General features: G+C 45.0%; 1 protein-coding gene across 2 annotated transcripts; it reads right to left on the bottom strand.

Annotated features, from left to right (window-relative positions):
• Positions 1-200: 200 nt before the first annotated feature.
• On the bottom strand, positions 201-18,761 carry LOC132076412 (broad substrate specificity ATP-binding cassette transporter ABCG2-like). 2 transcript variants are annotated; one of them, XM_059477477.1, is made up of 16 exons: positions 18,448-18,761; positions 16,668-16,945; positions 16,035-16,094; positions 14,663-14,777; positions 12,266-12,418; positions 11,405-11,562; positions 10,190-10,341; positions 8,902-9,018; positions 7,790-8,055; positions 7,153-7,235; positions 6,704-6,793; positions 5,160-5,284; positions 4,652-4,806; positions 3,124-3,213; positions 1,952-2,064; positions 201-1,095 (listed from the first exon to the last, which is right to left on the bottom strand). In XM_059477477.1, the coding sequence occupies exons 2-16, from the start codon at positions 16,943-16,945 to the stop codon at positions 948-950; spliced, it is 2,103 nt and encodes a 700-aa protein (XP_059333460.1). In that variant the 5' UTR covers positions 18,448-18,761; the 3' UTR covers positions 201-947. The 2 variants fall into 2 exon arrangements, with proteins under 2 accessions (XP_059333460.1, XP_059333461.1); XM_059477478.1 differs by having other exon boundaries at positions 16,668-16,948.
• Positions 18,762-19,540: the final 779 nt, after the last annotated feature.

A 19,540-nucleotide genomic window follows, 5' to 3' on the forward strand; every position in this document is an offset into this window, starting at 1 on the left:
AAAGCATCTCTTCTGCTGCTGCTGAGGTGGCCAGGAGCCAAGTATCTGCACGATAGCCAATACTTGGCGATACTGTGGGGACTGTGGTACACGTTGCTGTAGTTGCCACAGCCGTAGCTACATAGGTGTTCTCCAGTCCATAGTGTAAGTAGCACTATATACAGATAGTGCAGCTAAGAACTGAGTCTGTTGTTAAAAACTTCTGCCAGTAGTAAGTATACAAATTTTTATTTAGAAAGTAATAAAGAAAAAGGGCATTCCCTCTCATCCTTTAAGTAGTAAATATACTTCTTGCTGTTTATGGGGGCGAGGGGAGATTTTTTGGTTTTTCTTTTCCCGCAGTACAACAGTACATATTTCTCTTCTTAGGTGAGATGTCTAACACCACTGCTATTTAGTTTTTAATTAAGCTAAAGTTGTTTCTGGAAGTAGCTTCCACTGAGAAGCTACTACAAGTACAACTGTTTTTTTTCTGGTAATGAGTGCTTGGTCTCTACTGACTTCAAACTCAAATGCATCTCCAACACATTGTGAATGGTCTGTCTCTCCTCAGATGTGACAAGCACTAACAAGGGACAACATATCATTGTACAAATGCCACCATCACCTTCCACCTTTTGTGATGGAGAAGCTCACATGTCCAATGGAATATTTTGTGTATAAGCTGGCCACATAATAATAATGGTTTACAATATAAAGTTTGATATGTACCTAAGGAATTATGAGAATTGTATTTTCTTAGGAAAAATCACTTACGCAATGTACATTAATGCATTTCTTCTTAAAACCCACAGTCCTGTGGAGATCATGGTCCAGAAACAGGGGAATAGGCCTCCCATCTGAAGTCCAGTAAAGTCAGCTGAAACATTTTGGCAATCTCCAGTAGGCCCTAACAAGCTTTGCAGTTTTAACACCTGAGAAGCTGCAGGGCAAGGCAACACAGGAGTCTATGTGAACTTCCTCATGAACCGGAGTTTTGCATAGGCAATGATAAGGAAGATGACAGTCATGCAGAAGAGAGCCACTATGTTTTCCCACATTGCCCAGCTGGTAGGGGCAATTCCCTGGCTGCACAGGTATGCTTCACCAGAACACCTGCAGAAAAGCACGGGGCAGAAGTTCACATTACTATGTTGCACACATCTTCAGGTAATTATTATTGTTTCCACCCCCAACTCTGCAAAACAGGTGATGGAAATAGACAATCCATCACCAAATAAAACTCAAGGGACAAATCTAGATCTCTAGCTCTCATAATTTTCCAGTAGCAACCTAATTGTTCTTTATAGATAACTGGCAATTTATGAGGAAACCTCAGAACCATCTTAAACCATGGTAAGTACAGAAGAATTAGCTTCCCCTCAAAATCACTGGAAGTCCAAAAGCCATGGAAACAGTACTCCAGCACTGCTCCTTGCAAAATATTCAGCTTGCCATTTTTCTAGTACGAATCACGAAATAGCTGCACTGCTACAGCTTAAGATATCAATAGCCAAGAGCATTTCAAATGGGGCAAAATGAAGCACTGTGAGAGAGATACCTTTGCTCTGGATCTGCAGGGAGGTTAATATTTAAAAGTTCTGTGGGAGAGGCATGTTTCTGATCACAGGTCTACTGCTTTCCAGCAACTCTCTAGCTGTCCACACACTGCCATTTCCATTGTTAAGTGATTCTGGATTTGTTTAGGAAAACTGATCAATCAGGGCTAGGTTATCAAATACAAAACTTAATTTAGCTAATCTGCCTATTTTTACAAGTAAAGTTTCATCCCTACTTCGCTCTTGGGTAATTGTGGAGTTTTACTGTATAATCCTAAAATACATTACTTTGGGACATGTTGTTGAGACTGGCTTGTAAGTTGTTATTCCGAAAATAGTATAAAAATTTGACACAGTCAGACTTCCCTTCAAGTAATCACTATTCAGGCCCAGAACCATCATGAGTTACTTACATTTCTTCTGTAATATTGGGGGGACAACTGCCTGTGTATCCCACTGACACTGTAGTATTTGGATTCTTCTCACCACAGAAGTAGAGATCTCTGTACTCATTTACCTGAAGGGCCTAGGGAAAGAGGAAGACACAAGATTTTTGCATAGTTCATGGTTTGGGCTGTTAAAACTGAAACACTTCAGTTTTAATAATAATAATCTTCTAATAATCAAAGGAACTTGATTATTAGAATACACATACCACCATTCTTGGAATCATATGTTCACGTTCCTTTTTATTTTCAAGCTCTTAGACACTGCTTTTCTTAGCAACTGCTCCAAGTTCTACATGCAGGGTGGTTCAGTGTCCCAGGCCTTGGCTTCAAAGTTACTCAGCCACGGGTTTCTGTCTTGCCAGCTACAAGTTTCTGTTCATCCACACTCACCTGGGTCAATCTACTGATCCAGAAAATCATGTAGCTGCATGCAGATACTCCAGCATCACCACACTGAAGGCATGGCAAAGTCAGCCAAAGCAAGAGGTGAAAGGTTCCTCAGCACTGGCATTCTGCACTCACTGCTATCTCAGAGGACTCTTCTACATTGAGTAGCACTGATAAACCATCTCAGTGATACCCAAGTAATGAGGTCTCACACATCTCCCACCCTGCACCAGCTCCAGCATTCATTTCAGTCATTGTTACCTGAAGTAAGACATTATTCCTTCCAAAGAGGCTTGGCAAGGATGCAAACAAGGAGATGGAAACAACTCCACCTGTGACCTGCTCTATTTTCTGTGTTTCAAGCAGCTGCACCCTTAGATTTCTGGTACCCCAGCTCCTAACTATTCAGAAAAGTCAAATTTAATTTCAGAGGAAGCCACTCTGAAGACTGAGACACTTGTGCACTATCGTAAATCCCCTTAACCAGTTGGAAAGTCATTGGCCCCAGCTGGCCACCCATACAGTAGTGTCTGGAGAGGCTGGACAATATTTGATTTTATTCTAAACCACAGGGATCAACTACTCAGGCTAGGAATTAGTGCCTGACTGGACAGCTTGCTCTGCAGCTGTCCAAGCTGCATTAATTCTGTAGCACAAAATGTTTGTTCAAACTTTATACTCAAAAGCTTTCAAGGAAGCAGCAGTGTGGCTACATTACTCAAAGGAGACCAATGCTACTTTCTACTCACAGTGAGGCCATATCGGGGGATGCTGAAGTACTTGAGCCAGTTCAGCCAGCCCATTACTGAAGGGAGGTTCACTAAGAGGCCAGAAAAGATCTGAAATAAAACACAGGAGATTGATGAGTCACAAACTGTTTATTACAAATAATACCATTTCTGCACAGATGCTGCAGCTCCCAGCAGAGGTTCACTGGGATTGATGGACCTGCTACTGCTGTCATCCCTGCACCCACAGACATGAGTTGGAGCCTGGCAGCACTCCCATGCCACTGGCCCGACAGCACACCCGAGTACTCCAGCTGAACTGCTTGCAAAGAGGTCAGAAAGGTTTTCTACACCCACATGTGAGCTAAGAAGCATGATCACAACTTCTTACCCAGGAGGACTATCCTATGGTAGAGCTAGGCAGAAGGTAAAGAAGAGAGGAGAAATAAGAAAGAGATGAGAGACTGGAGAGATGAGAAAGTGGAGAATCAAAAAGGAGAAAAACGGGGAGCCTTATGAGCTGTTATTATTTCAGTCTTACATCTTTTATCCTCTGTCCTACATCTTTTATCCATGCTTTCTCTCATCTGGAAAAATATTTGCTTTTACTTCTTATCACAAGTGGTCTTCATAGGTAAACACAATACTTCAGCCTCTGCTTCATCACAAGTGATCGTGTGCTTACCCCACTGACTTTCAGGACATGCATGTGTCACTCCTTATACACTGTGACCTAACTCAATGTACACCTTCCCCTTCACTACACATGCACACTTCTCATCCACAGTGAGCAGTTAAAGCAGTGCACTTGTCTTATTGCAAAAGCAGCTTAAATTGCAAATCAAAGATTAAGGGAGGTACCGTGGCTCAGAGTATGTACACAGACAGTGACCAGGAATCATCTAACAAGAAATATGTAACTTGGTAGGTTTCACAGTCAAGACGTTTCATCATCAACATCACCTTTTTAAAAAAGAACTCACAGCTCTCATCTCCAAGTGGTCAAAATTTCTTTCTCTCTCTCTTGTTCTCTTCCTTAAAAAAATCCTTAGGGAAGAGTATTGAAGTAATTTCTTGACCCAAGGTAATATTGAATTACAAAACAAGAGAGGGTTTGTGACTTTTGTACCACTTGGGCAGCAAAAAATAATGAAAAATCAACTGATCTAAAGTTTATTTCAAGGCTTTTTCCATATAAATTATCTAGTTGATCAGTTAGATTTCTAATACTGGAAATGCAAGATTTTTTAAAATCAATCTTTGTAAGGACAATTTAATTTTAAAAAAAGTAACACGTGTTTGGGGCACACTGTTGGAAAGCTCTGGTGGCATCACAGCTACTGAATTGCACCCAACCCTTAGACTACAAGCTGGCAGAAGTATATCTTTGACTACCACAGTGACAATAAAATCACAAGCATGGAGCTGACATGCCATTGGATTATGGATATTTTAGCCTGCCTAGGATAAGCTCAACTCAGTCCTCTTAGCTGGTCTCACCTCTTCCCTCCCCTCCACGAAAGGAGCACACACCCCCTAGTATACTTACAAGCATCAGGACAAAACAAATGGTTATGAGCAGATTAGCCACAGCCACCACATCCATCCCAGCACTGATAGCCAGGGACATGGCTGTGGCAGTGTAGGACACCAGTATCAGGGTCAGCATGAAGAAGAAGAACCGCCCTGCAACAGCTTGGTATCCTGTCAAAAAGCAGAAAGGTGAGAGTCCAGTAAACAACCACATGAATTTCAGAGTGGTACCCTTGGATTCCTATACAAGACAGGCAAATCAGGAAGAAAGACCAAGTGTGGAGTTGGCAGGAACTTTGCATGCTTCAGAGGCCCAAAGAGCATTACCAAAAGATGTTGTCAGGAAGGTCCCTGTGTTAGATTGCTGGTGTCTCTGCCCCTGCCCCAGAGTCCTCCAAAGTTATGATGCCAAGCACTTAAATCAGTTGAAAGTTCAAGCAGCAGTATGTTATAGATACAGGAATCTGGCTAAGTCAGAAATGTGTTGGAAGACAACAGGTTCAATGAAAGCATCAATTCTTTACCAATCATCCAGTAACTGATGCATGAGAATATGATGGCTGGAGTAGTTCTCATGGGCAGCAGATCTCCTATCATCAAGGCCAGGAAGTAGGCAGACACACGGTAATATCCACTGGTGTACTGATGGCTGCGAGGACAGGAAGGATGGGAGTTGTACAGGTTTAGAGGTTCTCTAGGAAGCAGGCTCAGAGTGTGTGTTTGATTTATCCTGATTTTTTTCTGCTTTTTCGACCACTGACTCCTCTCTATGCAAATTGCTTATATTCTCTGTGCTATCACTGACACTCTATGAAGCAAGGGCTGATCTGTCTCTCAGACAGTCAAACAGCACACCAAGGAACGTGAATGAAACACTGTGTGACTGCTAAGTAAAATATCATAAAAAAACTCCTAAGACTCTTTTCAAAGGAAAAGATCCTTAATACAAGAGCACAGAGAAGCATTAGACTTCTATAAACTGGAGGAACACTTCATCCACTGCTAACTCATACAGCTGCTTCCAGGGAAGAAGGAATGATACCCAACAATGGGAAAACACCTTTGGGACACCAACTCACCTCCAGGACAGAGCATTATGATTGTTTTGTTGCTTAATGGAGCTCATGAAAAGATGCTTTAACAGGTGATGTGCCTAAATCCCCATTGACACAGCTGGTAAACTGCACTGGCAAGCATGGCAGACTAGCAATAAATGGCAGTGTGGGGGAATTTCACTCCTGAGCAGCTGTTAGGGACAATATCAAGCTGCTCTGAGCAGCCTGTGGGTGGACATGGACATTCCAGGCATAAATCTCCCGTTTCTGTTTTACTGCATAGTATCTGTCTGTTGCTCTTCTATTGCATGAGCTGGAAGCACCTCCAAACTACACTTTCAATATATATGTATACATACATGTGTGTATACTGTAGGTATACATACCTACCTGTGCATTTACATATGTATACACACATACAAAAACATATACAAATATATATAAATAACTATAAAGATATTATGCATAAATAATATTGTAAGTAAATAACTGTATTTCATTATATATTAATTACTTTTAACAACAATGTAATAATCAAGCACATCCCTCTAAACACAGATGTGCTTGATTATTAATGATCTCTTGTAAGCCAGACAGTGGCCTCCTTTATCTGAGCATCCATTGCAAAGTTCCTGGAGAAACTCTCCCTTCATTTTTGCACAGTCTTGCCACTTTAGGACCATTGCAAGACTGTGCGTCAGCCCCTGTGAGAAAGGGGGCAGGAAGGATTCACAGTCTGCAGGATTCACACGCAGACCTCAAAACCAGCTGTTACCAAAAGTGGGTAGGAAAAACAGTAAGCTGTCACACAGGAAGCAAGAAAAAGCATTTCCTCCTTCCCCCAGCTCTTACATTTCAGCTCCCTGCTCTACAGACTCACTTAGCATTACTATTACAATCTGATGTTGCAAGGGAGCAACCAAGTCTTTGGTGGTAATAATTTTGTTCAGTGTGTAAGATACTGCCCCATCTCATTCCAGGGTATGAGACAGTCCAAGTGCCTTACTACTTACACAAATAGTTTCTTGTCTCTGATGAATAGCTCAATTGCAGAGACACTGGAAAAACACTGGTTTGTAGTGACAAAAAACAAGGATCCAACCCTAGAAGGCAAAACAGAACAGTGGAAAAGTGAGGGAACAACCAGATCAAACAGTGGCAGCCTCAGACACCATTCCATAGAGTCAGTGCTTTTCTCTGTCCACAGAATGGAGATATTTAATCGCTACTGTAAAATCTTAACTGTATCCTTATCTTCCCTTTTACATCCCCTTTGTACTTATGTGCAAGCCTGACAGAACTGTGGCCCCTTTAGGACCCCTGGCAATTCCATGCTGCAGTGCACTGAGACTTGTGAACCCAACCCTCCTTTGTATTTCAAGAGGATTCCAAGGCCTTCCTTCCCTGTGCCTCAAACCTGTTTGCTACAGATAGAAAAATGAGCAAAGCTTTTTCATCTTACCGATTCTGAATGCCGCTTCGGTCCAGTTTTACACCAAAAAAGATAGCACCCACAACCAAGGCTAGAATTACAGTCACTGCAATCTGGAAGTGGAAAGAAGAAAGGTAAAATGAAATCCTTCAGATAAGTAAAAAATCAGGAACTAACATTATTAAGTCATATGTAGGGCTTAAGATTCACACCTGCCTAAAGCCTTGCTGTTGTGAGGCAATGTATACCTGTGACACACCCAATTAAAATTCTTATGACAGTTTTTCAGATTTTATCCTTTTCACTTTTCTACTTCATTCTTTGGCTAGGAGAGTTTAGTAGAAACATGCTTATAGAGTAACCAAGTTTAAGTTTTAAAGTGAGGTATAAAATTAGTATCACCCTAGAAGATCCCTATGTGATTCAGAGAATGAAGCACCTTCCCCCCCCACCCCAATCTTCAGTGCAGTATTCTTATGCTAAACTAAATTGGAGATTTTTTCCAAAGGCCACAAAGGTAGCTGAGCATCTCACTCTATTAACATGGCAGTGGCACAGGACTTTTCTGTTTCCCTAACTGCCTTTGAAAACATATTCTGCCCTACACACTACAGATTACGAGACTGAGAGCAGCAAGAGTTTGAGACTTTTAGCAATTGTTACCTACTTGTGCAATGGAGGCCTGTGGGTTCCTGATGAGATTTTTCAGGGAGCGCTTGGACACCCAGTAGAGCTGAGTGAAGAATCCATTTGCATAGGTGATCTCATGCTCCTGCTTGGTTGGTCGCTGCTTGCTTCCCCGTCCAAGCTCCACTTTCCCCAGTGCTTCCTTTGTGCTCTGATACAGGCTCGAGCTGAGATACTTCTGGTGCAGCACGTCTACCACACTGCTATCCACGTTGTCTTCTGTCACTCCATTTTCACTGCTCACTTCTGAGTGAGAAAAAGAAGACATGGCTTGTGATTCCCTATGAACCTGACCTTCAGATATGGCCCATCAATAAGCTCAGCAATTCTGGAGGCTGAAGAAAAAGGCAGAAATGCCCAGAGAATTTGAGTTGTTCAGGCCTTAGGCCTGAGTTTAGGAGGCTAGCTTGAGTGAGAGGTTTGTCCTACATTTTTAACTGAATCTAGCTAATCTGCCCATTCTTACTGGCACAAAATGGTCATATTCTTGTAACATGGCACCAGAAGACTTTTGTTTCATTGAATTTGGAAAAAATCAATGTTTGCTCTGATTCACATCACTTCAGTGGTGTGAACTGTTGTGTAACTGCTTTACAAGATCTGTTCCCTTATAGTCCTTCAGTTAACGATGTGCAACATGATCCCCAACAAGTATTTCCAAACATTTCACTCATTATACTGGTAGAGAATTTCTTCCCTAAAAGTTCCAATCTCTTTCACTCTCCTGTAAATCCAACACTCCTTAGCCATCTACCTAGTCTTCTCTGCAGCAGCCTCTTATGTGACTGAAAGCTTGTCAGCTGCCTCTTGAGACTAGGCAGTTTTAGTTTTTCCAGTCTTTCCCTCACAGGCTTTTTTAAAATTTGGTATTTGTCATTGCTCTCCTATACTATTGAAGTGAAAAAAATCCATTTAAGAAGTTTTCTGATCTCTTTAAAGAATCCAAAACAAAGTATATCTGTTAGTAGGAACAATGAAAAGATAAAGAAATGCCCTTAGACTCAAGGAAACCCAGAGAATAAAAACTTGCCATCACGACATACAATTTCCCTTCTACACTAGCCAGCAGTGAATTTCTCCTTTGCAATTTACCTTTTCCTGTGTCCACAGGTCCATGATCATCCTTGCTGGCTGCCACAGCAGTTGAATCACCATTTATGACATCAAGGAAGAAGTCAGCTGGATTATTGAAGGGTTCACATTGATATCCTTTAAAAAAAACCAGAACAAACCAAAACCACACATGCAACGTGTTTGCATTGCACAGGGCACACCTCAGAAGGTCAGGTCTAATACTATATCACTTTTCTATAACCCTGTTACCAGAAAGCTTCACTGCTTTTCATAAGTGTAACTTTAAAGCAGTAGACGGAAGACAGGATTTAGGAGATGGTGAATCCAGGGTATCTAAAAAGCTTCTAAGCTGCTTATTCACTGATTTCAGGTGAGGAGGAATCTCTAACTTGCTTCTACCACAACTCAGTATGGACAACTCTTGTCTCCTTGCCATTGCTGTTCAACCACATTCCACTCTGAAAGACACACAGGTCCTCAGCAGAGGTTCCTGGATGTCTGCTCTACAGCCTTAGACATTTCCTCCAGATGCTCAACTCTTGTTGGTGGTTCCCTGGTCACAAGGATGAGGAAGGGCTGTCCAAGAGCAGCTTCTTACAATACAGTTCTAAGTATGGGACACGGAAGAAATTAAAAACAAACAAACCCAAAGACACTTTTACATCTTCCCTGAGAGAAAGGAAGTGGGCTACAAGGAGGAGGAGTAGAAGTACTGACATTGGTTAAAGCCCCCCCATTAAAGCCAGGGAAAGCTTACAATCTAATGAGTCCATGGTTGCATCTAAAGATTGGAAGTCTACTCTACATTCTCTGTTCATTACAGTCAGACACCCTCACTCTGCTTACTTGAACAGAGGGCAGCCACTCAGCAGTGCAACTATTAACCCATCTTAAGACACGCCCAAATTCTGTCCTCTTAGTTGCCCACCTGCATTCAGTCTAGAGCATATTTTTGGATCAATCTGTACACATTGCTGCTAATCTGCAGGCTGTGGTTCAAAAACCACTGGATCTGCCACCGAGGCCTGGTACAACTACAAGCATTATCTAGTGATTCTTGGTTTTTGTCCTCATGCAAGGCAAAACAAAGGCAAGAGAGAGCCATGGTCTCTTGTCTGAAAATTTTTAGGTTTCTCATTGTGTCTTTTTCCTGTTCTAACATAACACTGCTTAGACTGTCTGTGTACAGTTTCTAACATCCCAGTGATAGAAAAGCATGGGCCTATTATCCCATGCTAGGGCAAGAATCTACACACAGATTTAACTCATGAGCCAGCTGCTTTTGCTCTTGGCATGGAAGACTTACCAATAGAACTGAAGTAGTCCAGGGCATTTTTCGCAGGACCGTGGTACAGCACCTTTCCTGAAGCCAGTAATGTCAGACTGTCAAACAGCTTGAATATGGAGTAGCGGGGCTGATGGATGGAAAATATGATGGTTCTCCCTCTTCTTGAGAGCCTGACATAGAAACAAAACATCTCTTAAGTACACCACACTTTGAGTTTCAGGAAGGCAAACCCCAAGTATCAAAATCCAAGACAAATACTTGGCAACTTCTCAGGGCTCTGACCCAGAAAAACCTTCCCTCCCTTCTCTGTCACGGTATCAGATGCTGTCTGCAAGACAGCACCCATCATTACAGGAGACCATCACTGCAGCCCAGGTAGCCAAAGTATGATGTTGTCTGTAGCTAGCAAAGCTTGAGGCCACAGCTGTGTATAAACCCTCCTTATGTGTTTTTTATACCAGATGTCCACCTAACTGCAACAGTCCTACTGTGCTCAATGGCAATACCAGGTGGTACTTATCAGGCTGTGGAAGTCTGGCCAGATGACATTTCTCTTAGCTCTTCTGCTGAAGATTTACTCTAAAGAAAATTCAAACCAAGTTTTCCTTGAAATTTGTCAGATGCTCTTTCAAGTGCTTTAGCACTGATGCCCAACAAGGACCCTTGATGATCAAAGACCTATATCCACAAACCCCAGACCAAAGCAATGCCCACAAGCAAAATCAGACAACTTGCCACAAAGTCGGGAGCAGGATTAGAAAGCCATTCTCATTAAATGACCCTCTTTCATCCTCCTTGCATGTAACTTTATTCTAATTGTCAGAAGACACCTCATCTCCAAAACACAGAACACTTAGGGTAAATTTGCAGGTGAAGTTTTATCTGAGTTCAAGACTGTTGTTGGGTAATAGACTCAGATGGAAGGCCAAGAAATTATGATTACAAGGTTTGACCTCCCAGTCCACTCTTTGTTGTGGCAAAGGGAAGCTGTCCAAGCTACATCTGCTTTTTGGGCTCCAATCCAATGCATGCTGTGGAAAGATTCCCATAAGCTTAAAAAGGCTTTGGAAGAGACCCAAACAAATAATTTACCACTACTTCTGAATACATTTGTCTAGTTTTTATGTTTTTGTTTTTTAAAGGAGGCCTAGAACTACTCAGTCATAAGAACATTCCTTTTTTTACTAATGATTTGACAACCAAATTGCAACACACTGAAGCACTGACTCTTACTTCTTCAGAAGGATGAGGACTGCATTGGCTGTGCTGGCATCAAGGCCAGTTGTTGGTTCATCCAGAAAAAGGACTGGTGGCTCTGTGATGAGCTCCATCCCAATGTTGGTTCTCTTCCGTTCCCCTCCAGACACTCCCCGGATCAATTCAGTTCCGACCTGCATGCAGAAGAAATCAGATATTTGCAACAAGACCCAGTCAGTACATGCTCTGGACTTGTGGGCTTTCCACATCCAGCAGCCATTTTCACTCTCAGTCCCTTTAATGAACTCTAGGACCAACAGCAGGTGAGTTTGACCCAGTGTGAGGGACTGTGTAGCAGTATGCTAAGCCTGATTTTCAGAGGTACCAGGTGCCTTATGACTTCAGGGAACAAGGATGACACTGACAAGAGACAGAGTGGGGCCACAGCATTCAGAGGAGGGCATTGGTGTGTGGGGATGCCTTTTTTTGGTAGCTTGCCTGTTAATACAAGCTCTACACAGAACTTTTCCATCGAAGACCAGTTTTTCATCCCTCAGAGCTTTCAGAAATGAGAAAACAATTTTCTTGTCTTGTTCCACAAAGCCAGGAAGTGACTGAACAACTTTCCAAGATGCAATGACTAAGCGACTCTTTCCCTTCTGAATTTATACAACACTCTGGACATGGTCCAAAATCTTCCCCTTTTAGTAGCAAATACAAATATCTCTCTCCAAGCTCCCTCCTGAGCTGGAGACTGATTTCTTGCATGCAATATGGTTTAGTCAGGTTCCTGTTTGGCTTTCTGTAACTGCACTACACACACCATACTGCCCAGAGACAAGTAGTTCAATTTCCAGAGGTAGTAGGATTTCTGAGAAAGGTATTCTTGCTGCTCACCTTAGCATCAGCCACTTTGCTTAATCCCAGCTCACTGATTATCTGGGTGACTCGCTCTTCCTTCTCTTTAATGCTGATGGAGCTGGGGAGTCGCAGTGCAGCAGAGAATTGCAGGTTCTCCCTCACCGTCATCGTGCCCATAACAACATCATCCTGAAAGTACAAATGGACAGTTGGAAAGACTCCTCAGCTGCTGAGTGGGCACAGGAGTCCCTTAGCAGCAGTTACTGCATAAGTTGCTCGCGTACCACAGTGGAACCCAGACTGAAGGACAACTCCTTCAAATTTTACATGACATGAAATTCAAAGTCGTTCAGTAGCAGTCAAAGGGAGACTGTAGCTCTGCAGGCTCCACAGCTTAAACCCAGCACCCCCTCAGCCTCCTTTCAGGCTGAGAAGTTCAAGTGCAGACAGTGCTGCTGTGTACTGCATGTGCATTTTTCTTACTAGCCAAAGTGAGGCAGAGCAGGTAGTGATTTTGTAGAGTGAAACCTCTGTCAGTCCAGTTGGAGCCCAAGGACACTGCTAGCGCTCAGTGTTCAAGGTAGAGACGCTCAGGGAACCACCCTGGTCAGCTCTGTTTCCAGGTACAAGCCATACCTCGTTGTGGTCCAGAGCACCTGCTGAGTTCAGCTGCCAACAAGGAGCTTTCCCCAGCTCCTCACTGGCAGCAGTTTCTCAGAGAAGAAATTGCACCAAGACACTCCTGCCATGTGTCAGCTATGTACAACTCTTGGACCTAAACCTTTCTTCTAAGGGCTACAAAAGCTTTAACAGCCACATGCACTTTAAGGGAGAATCAAATCTATCCAGCTGACAGACATGGGCATCCTACAGCAACCTGCAACAACCATGAGCCAAATAAGAGATTTGTTATCAGGTCCATTCAGAGCTCCATGCATCTCCATCACCCCCACTTTGGTATTTGCACCAATTCTGTATCCTGCAATATGATGAGAAAAGGGCTGCAACACTGGGTATCTGCTAAGAAAGATGCCTTTTACATCAGCCATCTTTGGAAGACATTCCCTAAGCTCCAGGGCAGCAGATTCTTGCCTGCTTTGGGACTCTGCCCACATCAGATGTAGTGCATCACTAGCACACATGATATACCAGTCAACCATGTTTGGCACTGGAGTTAACAGAGGAAGACAAGAATGTGCTGCTTTGCTGCCAAAGATGGTTTAGGCATTTCAAACCTCCCTTCCCACAACCCCTCAGTCTCTGACCCCAGCCTCCCATTCTCCACTCTCAGATCCACCAATAGAACTGCTGAGTCACTACACTGGAAACTGAACTGTGAATTTAAGCTTAATACCAAACATAACCAACAGTGGCATGACACCTTCACTCTCAGCATGAATGGAGAGACCACCAGCAGTTTTATAGGGATAACATATGACTTAGCATGCCTATATGATTCTCTGCATAAAAATTATCCTATAATTATGTATTTAGGACTTAAATGTTGTTCATAGTTTTTGGCCCGTCTTCACTGATCCAGGGAGTGCTGCATGGGGTAGGAAGGGGGAGAGACCATTTAACATTTGACCAAGTTGCTTATCATTTTAAAGTTATGTTTGGTTGCTCTGGACATTTGAGAGACAAAGGTCTCAAACTGGCACCACTTGTGAGAAATTTACAGGTTTTTCACCAGCCACTGAGGATTTGGGGATCTCTGACCTGCAGGATCAAGATTTAGCACCAGTCGCATCCCATGGATCCTGCAGAGCCCCCCGGCTGGCAGCTTTCAGCTGCCTGTGTCACATCTGCCTGCAGTCAAAACCCTGGATGGTTTCCAGATTTGGCTTCTCATACGACTGCCAAGAATCCCCTTCTCCCCAAGCTCCCCAGGGCTTTGAGGGTCTATTATTGGTCCAGGCCTCCACCCACTTCCGTAGATTCAGCTGGCTTTTCCTGTCTCCGAGTGGAATGGACCTCTGTCACAGCCAGCTAGAATCAGAGGAAGAACAGCAGGGATCTATTTATTTCCTAGAATTATTGTCTGATAGTTTGAAGCTACTTCTGCCAGCTAGAACGGCTTCTGAGTTTAACAACAAGAGATTTTGGGTGTCATGTTTTTTTTCTCCTTTTTTTAAAAATCTTTGCTAGCACTTCAGGGCCGAGGCCAAAGGCCAAGTCACAGTAGCCCAGCAATTTGGGCATCCATGTGGCTAGGGGAAAGACACACCTCTGTTCTTGACTAGGCTGGAGTAAGAGTTTGATCTTATTGTCTTCCATATCCCAGATTAAAACTAAAAACTGTAACAGCTGAGTTATCAAATTAGGCTCTGTAGGGATCACTGAAAATTACCTAAACTAGTTGTTGATGCTTCCTCATCTTATGTGGTCTTCCATCCCAAGATCTCCCAGGCCCCCAGGAAGGCAGTTACTCACCTGCACAACATATCCTGAGATGCACTTGAAATTTGGAGGTTGTGGGATGCCATCTATAAGCACTTCTCCAGACAGACCTGCTGGGTCCTTTCTGGCAGCCAGCACATCTAGGAGACTTCAGACAAACACCAGGCATTAGGTTTTGCAATAACTGCTGCTTTTACCCTTGACTGGTTAAGTACCACCAGCCAGGACTGAGTTACAGCCTGCTCACAGTGTGCTGCAAACCAGAGGGCACAGGAAGGGGCTTCCCCTACTCTGCATGCTTTAGCTCTTTGTACACAAAGTCTGGTGTCCATCCAGGATTTTCCAGCACACGGTGTGCCACAGCAGTATGGCAGTGTACAGACGCTCACAATTCACAACAGTCAACCTCCTACAGACATAAACTTGGTCTGTGTATTTACAGATAACCTCAAATGCACAGAGACAAAAGCACCCTGCTGAGTCGCTGCAGGCTGCTCTCCAGCCAGGGGAGCACTGAACTAACTCCTCTTATCTCAAGGAAATTAATCCATATGGGTGTAAAGACAGAGTTAAGATTAGTTCTAGAAAGTAATTTTTTTAACGTATCACTGGATTCTCCTTACTGCCAGTGCAGAGGCCAGCCTGTCTGCCTGATAAGCAAACTGCCCTGATGAAGTGCTGCTCCTGAAAGCATCCTGATTAACCAGCAGTCTCCTTAGAAAAGAAGATCAATGGTCACCACAAAGACAGGCCTTTGTGAACCCTGGCCATATTTCCAAGTGTCTGACACTCTTAAAGTCAGAGAGTGACAAAAGAGCTCTGTTACCACAGGAGAGAAAACAGCATTAGCACTGGATGGAAACAATCTACATGGCATTTCTCTGTGCCTTCATCCAAACAACTCAAGAATGTGTGCACCCCCACCAGCAGGCCACAGCCAAGCTGAGGTAAGGATCCAGAGCATCCCACAGACTGCATTACACCATACTACTGTCAGTTGTCACAGAAGGGTCTGGCCTAGCAGCTTCAAGGAAATCTTGCTGCAGAGAGTTCAGAGGGGGTGACATCTTCCACGCCCCAGGGGAGCTTGTGCCCCATCCCCACAGTCGGACAGAGCCTACATCTGAGCTCCAAACACCCCAGCTCCCCTTAACTCGGGCCACCACCCAAGATGACTGCAGTAATATGGAGCACCAACTGGAGCAGATGAAGCATGTGACACAGTCATGGTGCAAGAACTTCAGCAAGGCTGACAGAGGGGCAGGAGGTCAAGCTGCATCACCAGATCTCTCAAAGGCATGCAAAGGTCTAAGCGTGCAGACACCTCACATCTCCCCTAACCCTCAGAATCCCAAAAATACTTTGAACAGCAGACTATCTATTTAAAGGAGCAGAAGGTACTCACGAAGATTTCCCACTCCCTGTTGGCCCCAGGATAGCATTCAAGCCTGGTTTCATAATGCCACTGGAAGAAGGAAAGAGTTGTTAACAAATCAGGACATTTACAAGGACCACACATATGCAGATTTTAGTAGATGTGAGATGTGAACAAAATGCTATTGAAAGAAAAACCTCAGAGATTAAAAACTTCTTAAATCTGAAATCGATAAGCATTCTTCCTTTCTGTCCCAGACTGCCAGTCAGAACAGAATGAGAACTGGACATAAAAAGCAATCTACATAAGACAAAAATTGTCTTCCCTGCTCAGCAGGGTCTTGAAAAGAAGCAACAACTGCTCTCTGTTGCTCATTTCCTCTGACTGCACCTTGAACCATAGTTAACAGAACCCTCAGATCTTCTGGCAGAAGAGCTCACACAATTTTGGTCCTAATTTGCTCAGATCAATAACTGAAACTGTTTCAGCTATATCCCAGCTATTTTGCCTAAAAGCAAATCAAAGTGCTTACAAGAACTGCTGACTGGCAGGAGGGCAGTCATTTCTGTACCAGCACAGCTGGATCTGGAAGGTGACACGAGGTCACTGGTTCACAGCAGCAGATTAATTCCTACCCTCCTACCCATTTAAGCAAACACTTACTTAACATTGTGAAGGATCTTCTTTTCCACGATTTTCCGTTTACAAAGGAATCCACTGGACTGCTTAACCGAGTACTGGATGTTATGGAAACTCACGACGGAGCCACGAGGAGATCGGAGGGACTCTTGTGTTGGAACAGAACGTTGGAAATTGCCCACTCCTTCCTCTTCTCCAACAGAAACAACGCTGTGATCGAACCTCGCGTCCGACATCATGCTCTTGTTACACAGTCCAAGCTCCACTGCACGGAGGTCACTGCTGTTTTGAGCAGTTCCCATCTGCTGAGGCAAAGAACACGTAAACATGCAGGGAAGAAGATATGTGAACAAAGATTTCTCCAGAAAGTGCCTTGGAAGAGCAAGTTCATGACACCACAGCAATTGGTACACATGCCAAGTTTCCAAAAGGATGGGCATCCGCACCGGAAGACATCCAGTAGTCAGTCCCCAAAGGCACAGAAACCTACAGATTTAGAACTAACCTATAAGGACAAGAAGTCTGTTCTTGAAGTAAATAATGCTTGCTCAAAGGGCATCTAATGAGGCAAAACCAAGCCTACCTATGACGGTCACCATCTTTGGCAACACAGTCAGTATTACTAAAGGAAGCTGTGACCACTTGTAGAGACTCAAGCTCACCTTCTTCAGTCATAACATGCTTACCCCTCCACCCCACAACACAGATAGCAGAGAAAGCCTATTAATGAATCCATACAAAGAACCAAAGCAACAAAAATGTTTGTGTTTACAAAAATGAAGGCCAGTCACATGCATCTTGTTTGCTGCACAAGTCTGTTTCAGGGATATCAATGTGATTAAAATAACAATTACACATGCTAAAAATTACTGTGATGCTGCAGAAAGCCAAGGTGCTCATCAGGTTAAAAGAGCAAGGAGAAAGACCTGCCCACAAACACACCCGCTGCTAGTTCCTCGAATTTTGTGTGAAGGTAGAAGTATCCCACAAACCACCCCTTTCCCACCATCTGCATTTCTTTCCTCACAGGACTGAGAGGGTGATAACTAGTAAAACGACCACTACAGCAGTAGTAGATTTCTCAGGGATAGAGAGATGGCCACCCTAGGAAACTAGAGCCACAAAAGCCAGGTTTAAAGAAATGGAAATTGTCCTTTCCTCTCTACCTCTTCCTATCTCTGAAAGCTCAACAAGTTGCATAAATTTTCTCCTGTATAAGTAAAATAAAAATCAGGGGCAAAGGAAGGGTTGTTTAGTTTGAACCTATACTGAACTCTAAGGCTAGTCACTCCTGGGAAAGAGCACAGGATATGCTGGTTACATCAGCAAGAGATGGCTTATACACTTGAAAGGTTGCACAACAAATGATGAGAAAAAAAAAAACCAATAGGATGATAGTGACACTAGGGACAAAGACCTTATTAGACTTTCGAACATTTTTCTTGTATCTGTCCTGGCTAGGTTCTGCGGTTTAGTTCACCGTACACCCTTTTATGCAGGGTTCTGTAAAGCTACCCGATTAGCACTGGAAGCACGGAGGGCACGAGGACGAGAAAAGCCTAGCAGAGGCTACAGGTAGGCTCGGGCTGCAGCAGCACCTCACGGCAGCGCCCGCCCTTGTCTCCCACCCACGTCCCGCGGGCCGGTTTCGCCACTAAACCGGAGCCCGGACCCGATCCGGCCGGCTGCGCTCCGCTCTCCTCCCGCAGCCCGCGCCCGCCCGCAGCGTAGCTCCAGCCCCGGCCCCGGCCCCCCCAAGAGCGCGGCTCGGCCGCCCCCGCCCCGGCCCGGCCCGCGCCGTTACCTCGCGGCTGCCGAGGAGCTCGGAGTGGCGGCGGCTCTGCCTTGGCGGCGTTTTATAAGCGGGTCCGAGCGGCGGGTTACATAAAGCGGCGGCGGGGAGTGCCGACCGTGGCACGCAAGCCCCGCCGGTCGCGGGCGAAGGCGGCGGTGATGGAGCCCCGCTCCGCGGGCGGCGCGACCCCCGGGGCGGTGCCGGCGCCGCGCGGGGCCGAGCCCGGCTGCGTGAGGGCCGCGCTGTGGGAGCGCTGCCCTCGCCGGCAGCGCTGGGCCCGGGGCGGCGGCACGGAGCAGCCCCCGTGAGCCGGGATGCCGCGGGCTGCCGGCGCCGTCAGCCCGCCTTCCCGGGGCGGAGAGAGCAGCGGGAAAAGCCGCGATGTTCGCCCCTGGGAACCCCCGAGCGGGCGGTGGACACGAGGAGCCCCGTGAAATGCACGCGGCCCCTGCGCACCCCGGCACGAGAGGGACAGACCGGGAGCGGAGGCAGCGGCCGCTCTCCCTCCTGCCCTCCCGCCTCCTGGAAAGGTCATCACCCCCGGGGCATGGGGCCAGCCCAGCCGGGTCAGCCGGGGCCATTGGCCGCCCTAGCAGCCCTCCCCAGGGTGACACTCCCACTCGGACACTGCCGTGGCAAGGTGCGCCTTGGTGGGCCCGGAGAGCGTCAGGACAGCCTGACAACCCGTTGTCCCGTTGTCCATCAGGTTGCCTCTCCGTGCTGCCATGTGTTCCCAGCTAGGGGAACGTGTGAAATCGGGAATACCGGATTTCCTTCAGTTTGTGGTCAAGTCTTCTTGTCTTCCCATTCTCAAGCACTATTGTCTTTACAAATAAGCTCTGTCTCCCCAGGTTCCTTGATATTGTGAATGCAGGAAAGCCCAATTTTATGGTTTACAAATACAATTTATGGCAAAGCTGTCGAGTCATATTGCCTCCAGTTTGATTGCCTTCTGCAGCTCTGTACAGCATTGCTTTTTTTCCTAACTACACTTTTTGCTAGATCAATTTAAGGCTCAGCTAGGGTAAAACAGACCTCTGTCTATCCAATCTACAATAATAATGGAAACTCCAAAGGCTCACCTCTCCATTTTCCTCACCAT

The sequence above is a fragment of the Ammospiza nelsoni genome, chromosome 8 (genome assembly GCF_027579445.1).
Source record: "Ammospiza nelsoni isolate bAmmNel1 chromosome 8, bAmmNel1.pri, whole genome shotgun sequence".
In the NCBI taxonomy this organism is placed as follows: Eukaryota; Metazoa; Chordata; class Aves; order Passeriformes; family Passerellidae; genus Ammospiza; species Ammospiza nelsoni.